The sequence below is a fragment of the Bubalus kerabau genome, chromosome 11 (genome assembly GCF_029407905.1).
Source record: "Bubalus kerabau isolate K-KA32 ecotype Philippines breed swamp buffalo chromosome 11, PCC_UOA_SB_1v2, whole genome shotgun sequence".
Lineage (NCBI taxonomy): Eukaryota > Metazoa > Chordata > Mammalia > Artiodactyla > Bovidae > Bubalus > Bubalus kerabau.
Window position 1 is genome coordinate 24,688,846 of NC_073634.1, and position 19,166 is coordinate 24,708,011.

Here is a 19,166-nt window from a genome sequence, read left to right on the forward strand (position 1 = left end):
ACAAGGAGAAAGGCCTTAGAAGAAACTAACTCTGCTAAAAATCCTTGATCTCAGAACTTTTAGCCTCCAGAGCTAGTAGGAACTCCAAGAAAATAAGTTTCTGTTGTTTAAGCCACCCAGTCTATGATACTCTATTTTGACATCCCTAGTAAGCTAATACAAGAACCCCAAAATAGACCCATACAGATACAGTCAAGTGACCTTTGTCAAAGGAATTATGGTAATTAGATGGAAAAAGGATGATCTTTTCAACAAAAGGTATTCAAACAACTGGACATCCACATGCCAAAAAAAAAAAAAAAAAATATCTAGACACAGATCTTAACATCTCTCACAAAAATTAACTATTTCAAATAGATCATAGACCTAAATGTCAAATGCAGAACTAAAGAAGTCCTGGAAGAAAAAATCTAGGTGACCACAGTCTGGGTTTGGCAATGGGTTTTTAAATAACACCAAAGCCATGATCAATGAAATAATCAAAAAGCTGGACTTCACTAAATTAAGAACTCCTACTCTGCTACAGACACTGTTAAGAGAATGAAAAGACAAGCCACAGATGGGAGAAAATAACTGCAATACATATATCTGATATAGGGCTTGTACCTACAATATACAAAGAATTCTTAAAACTGTTAGAAGACAAACAATCCAATTTTTAAAAAGACAAAAAGACCTGAACAGACACCTCACCAAACAAGATACACAGATGACAAACAAGCACATGAAAAGATGATCAATGTCCCAGGGATCTGCAAATTAAATAAGATAACCACTACAGACCTATGAAGATAGCCAAAATCCAAAAGACAGACACCACCAAATGCTGGCGAGGCTGTCGAGCGACAGGAACAGGATTCATTGCTGGTTGGAATACAAAATGGTACAGTCGCTCTGGAAGCAAGTTTGGCAGTTTTTCCACAAAGCTAAACATAGTCTCACCACACAATTCAGCAATTACACTCCTTGGTATTTACCCCAAACAGTTGAAAAGTTATGTCCACACAAAAATCTCTGTCCACAGATGTTTACCGCAGGGAGGAAAGAAAAAAGCCCCTTCAAAATTCAAAACCAAGAGTGTGCTACTCATTTGGGTCTGGGGTTCAAATCTGCATTACACATAATGTATGAGAAATTCCAAACTGAGCATTTAACATAAAGATTAGTTCCAGATCAATGAGACTCATGAGGTTTCCAATAGGAGTGAAAGCAAAACTGTTTTGGAAGCACATTCCCATATAACTTGAGCCACAAAAGATTTTCACATAAATTTCAGATGAATTAAAAATTAAAATAAAAATCTACCACAAGGGAGAATCAACAAACACAACAAACCAAAACATAGAAAGATCAACATTCCCCCCACCTCGAATTTGAAAAGACAGGATAGTAATCTGAAAAACAAACGTTAGTAAGTATGTTAAGATAATCAAAGTTATAAGAAGGGGTCAAAACCCTAAGAACAAGAAACTATGCAAAAAAGAATATACAGACTTGAAAAAAATAATAAAACAGAGCTTCTCGAAATGTAATTATTAATTTATTTATTAATTTAATTATTAAAGGAAGTGAATCTACTATGGACTGAACTGTGTCCCCCACCTCCCCCCAGTTCATATGTTGAAACCCTCATCTCCATGTGATGGTGTCTGGAGACGGGGCCTTGGGCAGATAATTAGGCTTAGATGAGGATGAGGTAATGAGGCTGGGGGCCCTCACATGGCACCAGTGCCCTTAGAAGAAGAGATACAAGAGAGCTTCACTTCGTCTCTGCCATGTAAGCACACAGTAAGACAGCAGATGAGGGCCCTCCACAAGCCAGGACAGAGCCCTCACCAGAAACCAACTGTGCCGGCACACCTTGATCCCAGACCTCTAGTCTTCAGAACCGTGACAAAGTAAATTTCTGTTGTTTAAGCCATCCAGTCTATGGTATTTTGTTTTTGCAGCTGGAGCTGACTAAGACAGAATCTAAATAACCAAGGCTTAAATAGTTTGGCCATTAAAATAAGTGATAGTGATTAATTAGAACTCAATAAATAAGAATCTTTAAGTCCAAAAATAAATAAATGGAGAAGTAAGCGGACAGAGGAGCCTGGTGGGCTACAGTCCATGGAGCTGCAAAGAGTCGGACATGACTAAGAGACTAAGTACAGCAAAAGCTCTTCATCACAACAGAATGTCAACCAATAAATACAGAAAAAATTAATGGAGCTAAAACACCACTATTTTGCAACCATCATAGTAATAATTCGAGTAAGAATCATCACTGGAAGCTAAAACTAATGGATGTAAGTTAGATGAAAAAGGAGGTATTATACAGTCTCACAGTATCTCCCCACAAATTACTTATTAACTACAAAAAGAAAAAAGTTAACTCTGTAGTGGTGAAATCTGGCAGACCCTTGTTAATCAAGTGATCAAAACTAACATTAATAAAGGGACAAATCAACATCATGCGCCTCCTGATACGATTCACTGAGTACACATCATCACTTACACACTTTTCTGCCCAAAATGTGTAACCTGAATTTAACCAAAAGGAAACACCAGACACTCCAAAAATGAAGGACATTCTACAAAATAAATGACACACACTCTTCAGAAATGTCAGTGTCTAGGATAACAAAGAAAGGCTAAAAAACTATTCTAGATGAAGAGAGACTGGAAAGTCTTGAAAACTAAAAGCAATGAATAATTCTGTGTCAGTTTCTAAACTAGCAGGCAAAATGCTCTTATGGACATTATTAAGACCACTGGAGAAATCTGAATAAGGTCTACAGATCAGATAGTAGTAGTATATTGAAAGTCTGACTCGGCGGTTTCATTTAAGTGAAAAATACTTGAGAAATACTGTGAGTTGTATATACATAAAGGAGCATGATGCTTGTAATTTACTCTCAAATGCTTCCCAGAAAAATACTAGGTTAGCCAAAATGTTCGTTCAGGTATTTCCTTAGGATGCTATGGAAGAACCCAAATGAACTTTTTTTTTGGCCAACCCAGTAATATGTGTGCATACATATATATACATCTAGAGAGAGAAAGAGAGGAAAAAAAATGACAACGCAAATGTGGCCAAGTGGTAACCACTGGTGAATGTGCATAAGGGTATATGAGAGTTTTTTGTATTATTCTTCTAATTTTCCTGTGAGTTCAAATAATTTTTTTTTAAGGCAACAGAAATTCTGAATAGCTGATGAGACTAGACACAATGGAAGATACTGAAGGTATGAACCATACTATAAGACAGCATACAGAGCTGAAAAATCATGATGTTATACAACATGATGAAATACAGAGAAAAGTACACAATAGTTCTAAAGAAAAAAACGATAGGAAAAAAGTAATCGTCAAAGATATGCCAGCTTAGAATTTTCCAGAATTGATGAAACAAGTATTTTTATTTAAATCCACATCTAGAAACATCAATGTAACACCAGAGTCAAATAAAAAAATCTTAAAATCAATTAGAAAGAAACACTGATTAGCTACAAGGAACAACAAATTGACAACAGACTTCTTATCATCAACAATAGAATATCTTCAGAGTTCCGAGAGAAAGTAGTTAACTTAGTTATACTACACTACATTATAAAAGTTAAGACAAAAATAGAGATATTTATTGAAAAAAAGAGACTGAGTTTTACCTTTACACAGTCGAAGGGAGAGGGGGAGGGAGGAATAATAATCTACCAAATAATGCTAAACAGGAAGAAGAAAACTGAAGCCAGAGTGACACAGTAAGATGCCAAAAACAATAGTGAGCAAAGAAACTGAAAACCATATGGTTGAACGTAAAATAGCACTGTATGTAAAAAGCAATGATAGTAAACACTCATCTGGGAGACAAAAAAAGCAGTGTAGAACCAAACTAACAGACAACACAGAGCAGAAAGGTGGCAATTGAGTCGAATCATTCTCAAGTCCATGCACTGACCAGAAAGAGAATAAAGATGCATTAACCTTATTATCCATGTTGAAATTTTAAACCAGAAGTATAAAAATAAAATGTATAAAAATAACTTTTAGCCCAACAGAGGAAAAAGGGAGGAAATAAAACTCATCCAATAGTGACCTAAGAAGGTTAGAAAGACAAGACTGGCCCTAACGAATTTGGAAAATATACTGTAGTTCAAATGAGTAGCACATTTTCCGAGCATTTATTTGTCTTTATCTTGGATATCTAAAACATTATCTATCACATCTCAAAATATGAACGCTCACTTTAGTCAGAATGTCTATTACCTCTTTGCTCACTTAGGTCCCACAGTTAGATGTTTATACATACCTACTCCTTTGGAATGGCTTCACTCACAAATGACAAGTTTTCTCTCTACAAATGAAAACTTAATTATTTCTTTGACTCCCAGGTCAGATTCATTCTTCCTGGAAGTCCTTACTAAATTAACGCCAACTCACCTTTCCCTTAAATTGAATTTTCTATAGTATTTAAAACATGTTATTGCTCTTTTAATTGTTCAAATACCGCCTCGACCCAGAGGGATGGTACGGGAAGGGAGGAGAGTTCAGGATGGGGAACACATGTATACCTGTGGCGGATTCATGTTGATATATGGCAAAACCAATACAATATTGTAAAGTTAAAAAAAAAAAAAATGTTCCTTAGATGTTCCATTTTAGGCATAACTTTGTGCTTGCTTTGGCAGCACATATACATTTTAGTCATAATTTGTTTCCTTAATCAGATTATAAGCTCCTCAAGATCTGAAAGAATTCTTTAGGATTTTCTAAACCAATCAAGCACAATGTTGTTTGTTTTTCTCTTAAGGATGAAGCAAACTTTTATTTTCCTTTAATAAGCACAAAATATTAATTTTGCAAAATATGTACCAATTCATCTCATATATAAAGCTCTAAGGACTTTGTTTTAATCTTTAGATAATATAGTTGAAGTGGACAGCTTTTTAAATTCATTTCCCCTGTTTTCATTTTGCCAATTTTAATAAGAGTCCATATGCTCAGGGCTAAAAATGTTCAAGGTTAAATCAAAGGAAGTCAGACACCACTAGTACAGTGAAGATTTTAATTAAAACTGAAGCTGTGGCTCACATTACAAATACTGTACCACTATGAAGAAATATTACATAATAGCTATCTTTTACTATATTAGTAGAGACAGCAAATGATGAAATTTATAAATAAGAAGAAAAGGCAAACATTAATAAACTAAAGGAGAGCTAAATAAATGGAGAGAGATACCATATTCACAGATCACAGGGCTCAGTACTGTTAAGATCTCAATTTTCCACAAACTGAACTGCAGATTCCACGTAATCCCAATAAAATCCCAGTAGGTTACATATGGGATAAAATATCACAGAATTATACACACAGATATGAAAATATGAGTGCATGCAAAAAGGGGTGAAATTTACTAAGGTCCAGTTAACTGCACTGTATCAATCAATCTTCCTGGTTTTGATAATGCACTATAGTTGGGCAAAAGTATCAACACTGGGGGAAGCTAGGGGTTGGGTCCACATGATCTCTTTGTCCTTTTTTTTTTTTTTTTTGCCACTTCCTGTGAGTTTTTAATCACTTCAAAATAAAAAGTTAAAATCTCAGAAGCCTTTGTCATATCATTGAAATGCTGACTCTAAAATCTGCATGGTAAAAATAAAGGACCTAGAATACATAAAACAATTTTGAAAGGTGGGGATAAAGTTGAAGGACTCACTGTGTGAGTGCATGCTAAGTTGCTTTAGTCATGTCCAACTCTTTGAGACCTTATGGACTGTACCCCTCCAGGCTCCTCTGTCCATGGGATTCTCCAGGCAAGAATACTGGAGTGGACTGCCATGCCCTCCTCCAGGGGATCTTCTGGACCCAGGGATCAAACATGCATCTTTCATGTCTAGCATTGGCAGGCGGGTTCTTTACCACTAGCATCACCTGGGAAGATCTCACTACTTGATTTCAAGACTTTCTATAAAGCTACAGTAAGCCCCCAGGTGGCTCAACGGGTAAAGAATCCACTTGCAATGCGGGAGATACGGGAGACCTGGGCTAGATCCCTGGGTGGGGAAGATTCCCCAGGAGTAGGGCATGGCAACCCACTCCAGTATTCTTGCCTGGAGAATGCACATATGCACAAGCAAGACTGAGGTATTGTTGAAAATATAGCCAAACAGCTCAATGGGACAAGACAAAGTGCCGAATACCACACGTACTGTCAAGTGATTTTTGTCAAAGGTGCCAAGGTAATCCATTTGGGATACACTTATATCACAATCTAGAAGAGCTTTCATAGTGACAGAAATTAGAACAGGAGTGGAATGGTTGAGGGGGGCAGTGCTGCATGACTGAGAAGGGACATAAGAGAATTTTCTGAGGTTAAGGAAACCTTCTACCTTAATAAAGGCATGGGTTGCAGAACTATATATGTCAAAACTCCTCTAATTGAAACATTTAAGGTCTAAGCATTTCACTCTAAGTATGCCATAATTAATTTTAAAAATATGCAACAGCATACAAGTTTTGTAAAATATCTGTCTACAAAGAAACATCAAAATACTAAGAATATTCATCTCTTGGGAGTAAGCCTATCAATTATTTTAATTTTCTCAGAGTTTTCTTATTGTCTATTTTTTTCTTTTAAAAAATATACGTTATAATCAGAATACAAAAAACTTTTCAAATTTATGCCAGAATAAAAATATCTAGCTCATATTCTACTGCTCCATTCACTAATTCCTTATATCAATTATCCTCCAAATCTGCAGCATTTTTCTTCAATAGGACACATTTTTCATCTCCTCCTGTTAATCCCTTAGTAAGCTGGGAGAAAGGTTCTGGCCCTTATCAGCCTCATTTATCCTAAGATACTGCTAAACAATTGTTATTCTGCACAGAAAAATGAAGGGAAGTCTTTATTATTCCTGTTTCTTTATAAAGTAACCACAGCCAGAAAATAAGGGGGGGAAAAAAACCTCACAGATACCTATTTTCTAATAGAGTATTCAAACTGTCAGAGCTCCCCTTCTCAACTTCACTGTCTCTATAACTGATGCCATTCTCCCACTAACTGATTTAAACAAGTATTTATAAAGCACCTATTACATGCTCCTCAATGAGGCTTAAAATTAAGTCCTCTCTGAATTGTCTCTCTCCATCCCTGTACTTCTCCACAAAGCCCTGTCAAATTTCTCTCCAAGATGCTTTTCATCTATCTGTTCTTCCTTTCCATTCTTCACTTCTGTTTGCCTTGTCTGACCCATTCCCATTGACCTTCCTCTTAGATCTCTATATAACCCTCTAGCACAGTTCTGTGAATCCCTGGAGGTCCCTGGGAGCTCTTTCTGAGAGTCTGAATAGTCAAAACCATTTTCATAATAATACCGAAACGCTATTGGCCCTCTTTCACTGTGCCGACATTTGTACTAACAGTACAAAAACAGTGATGGTAAAACTGCCGGCGAAGTGTTCGTTTTTCAGTCTTGTCCGACTCTTGATGATCCCACAGACTGTAGCCCGCCAGGCTCCTCTGTCCATGAAATTCTCTAGGCAAGAACACTGGCATGGGTTGCCATTCCCTTCTCTGGAGGATCTTCCCGACCCAGGCATTGCAGGAGGATTCTTTACCATCTGAGCCACCAGGGAAGCCCAAACTATCCATGCCTTAGCACAAATCAAGGCAGCAGCCCCACAATGTAGAGCAGTCAACTGTATTCTTCACTGCCGTGCACTCACTGGGAAAAAACAAACCAGTTTCACTTAAGAATGCCCTTGTGGAAGCATGAGTATTAATTTTATTAAATCTTCACCCTTAAACACTTATTATTTTAATATTCTATTTGAGGAAATGCATAAAACACTTCCACATTCCAAGTACACTGATTATCATCTCAAAGAACAGCACTGGGGATTGAGCTGCAACCTGAACTAGCCACTTTTCCCAGAGTAAACTGTTTTTACTTCAAAGACCAACTGACTACCTGTGATTATTCATGTCTAGATATCTGACATTTTCTTGAACATGAACGAAATGAATTTGTCAGTTTAATGAAAAAACCAACAGTTTGTTGCAGGGGATGCATTTAGCACTTTCAAATAGAAACTTGAGTCTTGAAAAACTTGTATCTACCATTGATACTTTAAGACTTTTCTGATGAGATGAGTGATGATTTGTGGTACTGTGTAATGAAAGGTGGCAACCTTGGGAAGGTCTGGATAATGTCGTGGATCTACATTTTTGAGTGAACAATGCATGCTGTTAAAAAAAAAAATCATACATGAGTAAAAATGATGTTTAAAATTCAAGAGAGACTAACAATTAAGTTTTTTACCATAACAGTAGGTCTTAGATTCTACTTTATAACTAATTTTTAACTGTCAAGTTGTAGAGAAGTATCAGAGGAAAATACCCATAATTATCTGAAAAGGGTATTAAAAAATATTCTCCTTTTCCAAAAAAATATGTGCCAGAGACCAGATTTCCTTTACATGTCAACCAAAACAAAGTATCCCAATAGGCTGAATGAGGGAGAAGGGAATGGCAACCCACTCCGTATTCCTGCCTAGAGAATCCTGTGGACAGAGGAACCTGGAGGGCTGCTGTCCATAGGGTCGCAGAGTCGGACACTACTGAAGCGACTTAGCATGCATGCATGCACGCACTGGAGAAGGACATGGCAACCCACTCCTGTATTCTTGCCTGGAGAATCCCAGGGATGGGGGAGCCTGATGGGCTGCCATCTATGGGGTCACACAGAGTCAGACGTGACTAAAGCCACTTAGTGGCAGCAGCAGCAGGCTGAATGAAAGAACAATGAGAATCTGCTGGCTTCTATTTAACAAAATATTAAAGAGATTTGCAAAATGTATAACAATGCCGCTCCCTTCACTAAATTTTTTATTTGGAAAATAGTTATTTTTCATGAAAATGTCAATTTATGTTGACATGTTATAAGTTTATTCTTTTTTTCAAAAAATTAATATTAAAAAACCTCTCAGGTATAATTGCTAATATAGTCAATCACAATAGATACAATTAACATAAACAACTCTGGTATTATCAACTATTTTTAAGAGTACATAAGGATTCTAAAGCAGATTCTTTCATAGGTATTTCTGCCCTTCCTCTCTGATCCATTCTCATCAAAATTGCCAGAATAACCCTGGGCACTCGTCAACATTATTACATCCTGCACAAAAGTCGTTAGTGCCCCCCACAGCCTGTCACTCCCTATATACACGATTTTACCTGGCTTCCAAGTTTGTAAATTGGTCCTGCCTCACCTAGCAAATTCTACTTCTCCATGCTCCTGCACATGGGTCTTCCATGTTAGTCAATCCTCCCTTTTAGTCTCTAAACCTTTACTCCTATAGTTATACAGTCACTCCTCACCTGGAAAGCGCCTACCATTCCTTCCTCTCTCCCTGTCTCCTCCAATCTCAACTTTCTCTTCCTAAGGGGCCAGAAGGCAAAAAGGACAATGTCTCAAAGGTGAGATTTAAACTATCGGCAGCACATAATCTTTCTAAATTGTGGATCACTACATTGTAATTTATATATTCCACAGAAACTGTACTTCAATTTTTCTTAAGAAGTTTGCGTTTTATAGGTAATGAAGGAACAGAAGGTGGATGATTTATACAGAAAGAACTTTCTTACCATCTCAAGTTTTTTAGACGACTTTAAACAGACTAAATAAATGTCTTATTTGGACGTACCTAAATTTACGGTCACATCTAAAATTTTTCCAACAGATTTTAAGGATTAAAGGAGGCAATACATTGTCACATGAAGAATCCAAACCTATAACCTCAGGTCAAGGCAGCTGGAAATGAAACATGGCATCTTCCAGCCGCATCTCCACCAAAAAAAAAACAAAACAAAACACAAAAACCTGTAAAAACAAAGCTAAAACAAACATGAGCTCATCTCTCAAATCTAAGGCCTTTTGGTACTGGTGAACAAAGTCCTCTTCCTGATTTGAAGTCCAACTTAATCATATTTTCAAAACACAAAAACCAGTATGTAACAGCTACATATATTTTTTTTTACTAGTTACTAAATGTCTTTAGTTTAAAATGACAAGAGTATCTTACATCCATGTAAGCTATGAATACTGCTTATTATGCAGAAGATACATTAAGCCTATTGATTTACCTTGGTCCTAATAATAATCCATAATGTTTAATTCAGTCTGTACCCACTGTGGCCACAACTGTAGGTCAAGCCTGATATCATCTCCACTATAAAACCTGCTGTGATTTCTCCAAACCGGAAATAATGTTCTCCTTCCTCTAAACTTAGGTAGTAGCACATGGTTTCTCTCCTGCCGGTTCATTCATTCATTCCACAAATATTTACTGTGAGTCTAATACGTGTTAGGCACTTTTCTACGTTCTGGGGATACAGCCGTGGACAAAACTAAACCACCAGCTTCTTGGGCTTACACCCTAGTGCGGAGAGGAGGGCAATAAGTAAATAAATATAAGGTGACACATGCCACAGTGAGAATTAGGGAGAGTAAGAAGCAGAGCTGAATTTTTTTATAAAGCTAATAAAACTTAAAAGTTCAGGCCTCCTCACTCTCCTGGGCCTCTAAGAGTGCTGAGAGCTACTGGGACGTGGAGGGAGCTGCTGGGGAGGAGAGGCAGGGTGGGTGGCATCCGGAAGTGCCACCCAGCATCTCTGCTTAAGGGACCTGCCTCTAAGGTTACAGCACTTGCTGGGACACCTTTTCTAATTCTAAGTATTCACTTTCACACCAAACATTTTATTCTAATGTATTTGTTTTCTCACTGAGGGTACCCAAATTACTGTATAAAGTTCAGGCCCTACAAAATCTGGACACATTCCGGGTAAAGACAAAAGTGCGGAGGAGTTGTTTCTTATAGGATCGTAAGGAACATGCACATTAAAAGGTGACATTTGAGCTGACACCTGAGGGAAATGAAAAGGCAAACCATACAGACATTGGGGGAGGGGAATTTTCAAGCACAGACAGCAAGTGCAAAACCACTGAGGCAGCAGCAGGAGGAGCAGAGTAGGTTAGGAAGACAGCAGCAGGAGAAACAGCAATATACGATAATAAATATTATGACTGACAATGAACCATTACTGAGTATTAGGTGACAGGCCCTGCCCCAAATGGGGCTTCCCTGGTAGCTCAGACGGTAAAGAATCTACCTTTTCATACTGTTCATGGGGTTCTAGCTAAAACTGAACATGGAACAAAAGACTGGTTTCCTAATCGGGAAAGGAGTATGTCAAGGCTGTATATTGTCACCCTGCTTATTTAACTTATATGCAGAGTACATCATGCGAAATGCCTGGCTGGATGAAACACAAGCTAGAATCAAGATTGCCAGGAGAAATATCAATAACCTCAGATATGCAGATGACACCACCCTTATGACAGAAAGCAAAGAACTAAAGAGCCTCTTGATGAAAGTGAGAGAGGAGAGTGAAAAAGCTGGCTTAAAACTCAACATTCAGAAAACTAACATCACGGCATCTGGTCCCATCACTTCATGGCAAATAGATGGGGAAACAGTGGAAAGAGTGAGAGACTTTATTTTTGGGGGGCTCCAAAATCACTGCACATGGTGACTGCAGCCATGAAATTAAAAGATGCTTGCTCTTGGAAGAAAAGCTATGACCAACCTTGACCAACCTAGATAGCACATTAAAATGCAGAGACATTACTTTGCCAACAAAGGTCCATCTAGTCAAAGCTATTGCTTTTCCAGTAGTCATGTATGGATGTGAGAGTTGGACTATAAAGAAAGCTGAGCGCTGAAGAATTGCTTTTGAACTGTGGTGTTGGAGAAGACTCTTGTGAGTCCCCTGGGCTGCAAGGAGATCCAACCAGTCCATCCTAAAGGAAATCAGTCCTGAATACTCATTGGAAGGACTGATGCTGAAGCTGAAACTCCAATAAATTGGCCACCTGATGGGAAGAACAGACTCATTGTAAAAGACCCTGATGCTAGGAAAGATTGAAGGTGGGAGAAGGGGACGACAGAGGATGAGATGGTTGGATGGCATCACTGACACGATGGACAAGAGTTTGAGTAGGCTCTGGGAGTTGGTGATAGACAGGGAAACCTGGCGTGCTACAGTCCATGGGGTCACATAGAGTCGGACATGACTGAGCAACTGAACTGAACTGAAAGAATCTACTTGCCTTGCAGGAGACCCAGGTTCAATCCCTGGGTTGGGAGGATCCCCTGGAGGAGGAAATGGCAACCAACTCCAGTGTTCTTGCCTGGGAAAACTCCATGGACAGAGGAGCCTGGTGGGCTACAGTCCATGGGAGTCACAAAGAATTGGACATGACTAAGCAACACACACACACATGCACACGCACATGCATGCACACACACTGTCCCAAATACTTTTTTAAGCATCTGCATTTTACAACTGAGGAAACTGAGGAACAGAGAGAAAGATTAGGTAATTGGCTAGTAGGTGGTGAAATCAGGTAGGCTGACTCCAGAAACTACTCTTAAATCACTATGCTGTGCCATAGAGAGGTTGACTGTCCACTTTACGAAGTGTCGGAACAATCTCTCTGCCAGTAAGATATTTAATGTGCTAGAAAAGGGGAAATCAACACAGTTTTGATCTCAAACTATGACAGCTTAAAGTAGGCTCACATTTTATGCCCCTGTACATAAAGTACCAAGTCTTATCCTTTTCACTATTTCACACACAGTCCCTAGAACCTTTCCTTTCATATTACGGCTATTCAATGTGGGGCAAATGTTAAATGGACTCTCATGAGAGAATGACTATTCATTCTCAATACAAAACAATTAGATGTACTTTCGAATTCTAGAGGTAAGTACCTCTTTAGGGAATCAGAGCCTAACAAAATCAGATAACCTGTTTGTGTCTACAGAAATTATTCAACAATCTGTTCCACTGTCATTTTCCACCTCAAATAAATACTGAAGTGAGAAAACTCAACCTTAATTTATCTCACTCTATCCTTCTGAAGTTTAAGACTACTTCCTCTGGTCCCTCTCGACTTTGTTCTCCATGAAAGTAAAAAAAATGGGCATAGCCCTAGATACTCATGTTTCATTTTCTTTCAGCTGTTCTTTTCTAAATGCTAAAGGTCTTCATGTCTTAACTGACTTTTCCACAGAAGTCCTTACAAATCCTGACTATAATGAAAGAGTGTCTGATGGTATTAATCGGAATGCCTGAAAGACTGCAGAGTTACAAACAAGTTAACACACAATCACATGTGTTGTGATAACCTGTTTGTATCTACAGAAATTATTCAACAATCTGTTCCACTGTCACTTTCCACCTCAAATAAGTACTGAAGTGAGAAACTCAACCTTAATTTATCTCACTCTATCTTTCTGAAGTTTAAGACTACTTCCTCTGGTCCCTCTCGAACACATAAACACTTGAACATGCAAATTAATTTCCTGATTTCACTATGCCGTCTTCAATTCTCCCGTCAGCTTTCAGAGACTCTCTTTACACAGATCACCACGTGAAAGCTACCCTGGAGCGCAGCCTCTCTACAGCCTCTGCTCCAGAGGGAATGACTTCCCAACACACATAGATAAAATCAGTATCAACATTTCCAAAGCGTGTTCTACAAGACACTAGTTCTAAGGATAAGCAGTTGGAATTACAGAGAAGAATCCCAGTGTTAAGGAAGTCTGGAGTTTGCTGGGTAAAGCACTGTTGACCAGGTTTGTTTACCGTAGGACTTCCTGGTCTTTGGTGTAACTCATAGTACTGCTTTCCTTGGAGCATCCTGGTCACACTTTGGAAAACACCTATGAAATCCAGTCTGAAGGCACAGATGATGCCAAGGCTTCAAGAATCAAGACTTACCAACTGAGTTGGGACATACTGTGGCACTTGACAAAAGAGGGCTATGAGGCACCTTTGGAGGAAGATGTAGTCTGCGAAAAGGTCAGCTGGAGACAAGGAGCTAGAACTCAGGAGAAGGCACAAGCTGGTGGCATCTGGGAGTGTCCACAGGGACCAGGCCAAAGCCACTGAACCAACTGAGACGCTCTCTTAGAACACATGAAAACCGGTGCTTCAAATTCACCTTGCCTCACCCTATCTCCAGCTTTAGCATCTTCTCTAGCTGTAAATCTAGAAAAACATCTGTACACAAAGGCTCTAAGGGTAGGAAAAATACAAATTAAACAGGAAAACTACCTGAGAAAAATAGCATAATGCATGTGGAAATCACATTAATGTTAACAAACGCTGGTAACGTGATATGGTATATAACTACCTAACCTCTCCAAGAAATTGCTTTCAAATGACAAACCTACAGCTCTCCATTCTTTTCTTCCTTAGGATCATGGACCTCTTTGAAAACGTAATAATACCAAAAGCCATCTCTCCAGAAAAACACACAAACTTACAATGTTAAGTCTATTAATTTCAGAGGATTTCATGGGCCTCCTGAGGCTCAGTCAAAGAGCCCCTTTTAGCTGTCAACTCACAGGTCCCAAGGTAACTCCTGCTACAGATACTTCATCTGACAGATAAAACCCAGAGTTATAAGACATTTAAAAGTATTATGACTGTTCTTTTTAAATTATATGTTCATGTACTTTAAGACAGTGCAGTGCATGCCAAGTCGCTTCAGTCGTGTCTGCCTCTGTGCAACCCTATGGACTGCAGTCCGCCAGGCTCTCTGTCCATGGGATTCTCCAGGCAAGAATATTGGAGTGGGTTGCCATGCCCTCCTCCAGGGGATCCTTCTGACCCAGGTATCGAACCTGTGTCTCTTACATCTACCTGCATTGGTAGGCGGGTTCTTTAGTACTACCATCACCTGGGAAGCCCAAGACAGTGCAGAGGAAATGTATTATCCGTATTTTTTTGGTCTTAAAAAAATTAAAAACTTGTTGACTGACATAAGTCATTTAACACCACAAACAGAAGGGCACGTGATGGTAATAATACCTTCAAACCAAAACAGCTCTGAGAGGCTAAATGATTTTACAAGGCTACAGAGCTAATAAATTCCGGCTCTTCCACATGCTGCTGCTGCTGCTAAGTCTCTTCAGTCATGTCCGACTCTGTGCAACCCCACAGACGGCAGCCCACCGGGCCCCTCTGTCCCTGGGATTCTCCAGGCAAGAACACTGGAGTGCGTTGCCATTTCCTTTTCCAATGCATGCATGCATGCTAAGTCACTTCAGTTGTGTTCGACTCTGTGCGACGCCATACACAGTAGCCCACCTGGCTCCTCTGTCCACAGGATTCTCTAGGCAAGAATTCTGGAGTGGGTTGCCATTTCCTTCTCCACTTCCACATCCTAGCTCAATACTTTTTAACCAAAACACACCACCTTAAATATAATAAGCATATTATTACATTGCATAGGATATAGCTTTCAAAACAAAAACCCCTTAAAACACCAACCCTCTAAGAATGACTGTACATAATCAGGCCTCTAACTTATTTACTTAATCGGATCATTCCATTTTTAGCACCTAAACACTGGTAAATCAGGGAGCAAACTACTGACTTTTGAAAAAAAAATCCTTTAATGCACTCCTCTCTAATTAACACAATTTGCATAAACAAGGAAAATCAAAAGAGCAAAACAAATACCAAAAAATAAAAATCTGTTATCTTTATAGCATGAACATGATTATGTATAGACAAAAATACAAATAGTTTAAGCTTTGGGTTGTTCAGCAAACCGGGGATATGATGCTAAAAACCACGCAGTTTCTCTCTTTTGGGTCCCTGGTACTAGAAGAGTCTGGCAGGCAGGGATCAAGCATCTATTATCTGATGTCCACTTGGCAGACTCTACAAAAACAGTGAGGCCTGGCTGCACAGCAGGACTTAGGTATACTAACTACTACTTAAAGATCCTCTCTGACTCAGAGCGCGGCTGCAGCTAAATGCTGAACTAAGTTGTGTGCCTCTGTGTCCTCACTTGGATAATACATGATCTGCCCACATATTAAGTTAAGAATTAAGAATGCAGTCCCTAAAGCAAACTGATTCACCTTCTGGCTTGGCCACTTACCATCTTTGACAGGTTACTGCAACTTCCCCGTGCTTTAGTTTCTTCTACTGCAAAATGGAGTTAATAGCAGTGTCTACCTCCATGGGTTGTTGTAAGATTAAGTAAGTTAATACAGGACGAAGTCTTAGAGCAGTGCCTGGCAAGTAACACTCTATAAATGTTAGCTTCTATTATCATTATTTTAAACAGATGACAAAATTAATCAACTTATACCTGTACTGCACTTAGATGTCTTGAGGAAATTACAGGCCTGAATTTTTTTTTTTTTAAACATGTGGCTTAACTACCAGCTGTTTTTTCTAAACACAATAAGTACATGGCCGATTATTCTTGTAAAGAACTGATAAAGCACTTACTGTCCACACTGCCACCTAAGACTGACACATTAGCAAAGTTTCAGTTACTTTTCATCTCAATACAGCAAGACTTCCTTAACCAACTCTAAGTTACCTGGATTCACTCACCTCAACTTTCACAATCACTACAAATTCCAAACACAGTAACATAATGGTTATTCTTACAGTGGCCTCCTAACTGCTCTTCACCTCTGTCCCCCATCTCCACCCCCCACACTGCAGTGATAAAGCTTGTAAAAATCCAAGTCTAAATTCACTCTTCTGCTTAAAACCCAGCAATGACTCCTCATTGTCCTAGGGAGAAGTCCCACCTCCTTGGAGGACCTAATAAGAGGCCTGCTCAATCTAGGGCCATTCTCCCTCTCTGGCTACTCAGGCCATACAGGCCTTCTTTCAAATCCTCACCCTGCCCCTGGGGCCTCCAAGCCTTCCCAGATCATGCTCCTTCTATCTGGCATAATCCCCTTTCCCCAGTGCCTCTGACTCCCCTGAGGAGATGAGCTCCCCCCTGGTACATGCTCTACTAGCCCTAATCCTAATCCTCTCTTCTCTGCAGCACAAAAGGAAACTGCAATAAGACAGTTATTTAAATGACTGTTTACTGTTGTTCTTGTCCAAAAAATATAAACAAGTAAGACTTGCGAAGACCGTCCCTCCTTTAGTGCTACAACCCAAGTGCTTAGACACACAGTACCTTATATACAGTGCCAGCCTGCTAAGTCTCTTCAGTTGTGTCCAACTCTTTGGGACCCCATGGACTGTATAGCCTGCCAAGCTCCTCTGTTCATGATATTCTCCAGGGAAAAATACTGGAGTAGGTTGCCACTGTCTACTCCAGGGGATCTTCCCCACCCAGGGATTGAACCCTCATCTCTTATGTCTCCTCCAAAGGCTGGTAGGTTCTCTACCACTTGAGCCACCTGGGAAGCCCCTATACACAGTAGGCAGCACAAGACACCCCTGCCGTCCATGGAGAAAAGTGGTGAGATAAGTGGGAAGGGAAAGCGACTCATTCACAAAACATGACTCCTGCAGAATACTGGCTGCATTGTGTTGAATATCTAAGTTACCATATGCAGTACAAGCCACGCCAAAGTAAAAAATCTTCTGCTTAAACGTGGGCAAAACAAAGTTAAGACTCAACTTTCCAAAGTAAACTTAAGTTTCTCTACGCATCCTCAGGTGTTATGTGAAACAGGAGGAGTTCTACTTCAGTTACCAGTAAGGAGATACACAACCAAATCAAGACTGCTGCCACATTTGGCATGAGCGTCCTCTTCTTGGCAGCCTCTGCGAGGCCAAGAGTTGAGCTGGCCAAGGAAGCATGCTTTATCTCCCACATTTAGAAGTGGTCCCTCTACAACAGGAATGCTGTGCTACTAATGGACTTTCGATTCTAACCTTGTCAAACCAGTACCTCCCCTAAGTGTTCAAGTCACTTAAAAAAAGAGAGAGTTGAATCGTATGTGTCACTGACGGAAACAAGTTTAATAAGGCATCACAATCCAATTTGAGATGGAGAAAAAGTTGCTCTTTCGAAAGAAAGGGAGAAAGGAGTCATCCTAACCAGATCTCTTTTGCAAAAGAAAGTCATTACTTGGAAAATTGAAAGAAACTGGCCTGCGGATGCTAAGAGACGAAAGGTGGTTGAGACTGCCCAGAGTAATGACCATTGCCGGGCCTGGTGGGCAGCAGATGCCAACCCAGCGCGGAATATCCCGGGTCCGTGCGGAGCACGCAGGTTTGACACACGCCAAACCCCTGCCATTCGGCTCGTCGCACTGCCCCTGCCAAAGCAACAAACGCGCAGACCCTCTCAACGCGGTCAAGAGCAGAGCTGCCGCCGCGGATCAGCGCTTCCCGGGAAACGCGCGTCCGGGGCAGATCCAGGTAAGGACGCGGGGGTCTTGGGGTTAACCGTCTGGCCCTTTGTTCGCTGCAAAGCCGCGGAGCCCTGGGCGCCCGCCGTGCCTCCTCCCCCACATCTCTCCGGCGCCGACAGGCAGGGCGGACTCCGGCGCCCCGGCTCGCCGGCGCCCCCCACCCTCCCCGCGGCGGGTCAGCGCCCCGCGGCCTCGGCGGCGCGCGGCCCCTCGCCCTCACCTTGTAGACGTCGCCGTAGGTGCCGCTGCCGATGCGCTGAATCAGCTCGAAGTCCTCCTGCGGGTTCCGGCGGGACAGATCGAAGCCGGGGTTCATGGCGGGCCCCGGGTGCCCCCCGCCTCCCTCCCAGCCAGGGGAGGGGGGGCGCTCAGGGGGCCACACGGAGAGTGGGAGCCGCGGCCGGCCCCCGGCTCCCCCCGGCGGTCACAATTGCCCGACTCCACGCTGCGGCCGCCGCCGCGGACGACAACCACCGGCCTAACCGTCCCCGCCCCCAGCAGCCCGCCGCGGCGCCGAACCCAGGTCACACCCACACGGAGCGGAGGACGCTCGCAGCCCCTAGCTCGGGGTGAAACTCCAACATGGCTTCCGCCTTGGCCGCTCCTCCCCCTCCCCTTACTCCGGCTCCGCCATCCTCCTCCCCTTTTCCCGGCTCCCGCCCGACTGCGCAGCCGCGATCCCGGAGGGAGCGCTCCCCGGCCCCGCGCGCAGCCCGCCCCTTGCGCGCTCCGGCTCCGCGCGCCTGCCCGGCGCGGGCGGGTGGCCGGGTCCTACCGGCCCAAGCGGCCGCGGCTTCCCGTGGTGGCGGATCGGTCTGCGGCCGCCGCCAGCCAGGCCGCGCCAGGAAAGCTCGCCTGTCCCCGGGACCGTGGGTGGGCACAGGCCGACAGGAGCGCCTATTCGCTTGTCATTC

At 41.4% G+C, this 19,166-nt stretch overlaps 1 protein-coding gene across 5 annotated transcripts in view; it reads right to left on the minus strand.

Moving 5' to 3' along the window:
• The window catches only part of MAP4K3 (mitogen-activated protein kinase kinase kinase kinase 3), a 185,787-nt gene extending 166,858 nt beyond the window's left edge, over window positions 1-18,929 (minus strand). Inside the window, exon 1 of one of the 5 annotated variants that reach the window (XR_008700194.1) lies at window positions 18,473-18,929. Coding sequence is in view for 4 of the 5 variants with exons in the window: in XM_055539867.1 (XP_055395842.1) it covers window positions 18,473-18,568 (96 nt within the window). In the remaining variant the exon portion in view is untranslated. The remainder of the gene's footprint in view (window positions 1-18,472) is intronic. The other 4 variants (XM_055539867.1, XM_055539869.1, XM_055539868.1 and 1 more) reach the window with 4 other exon arrangements.
• Window positions 18,930-19,166: the final 237 nt, after the last annotated feature.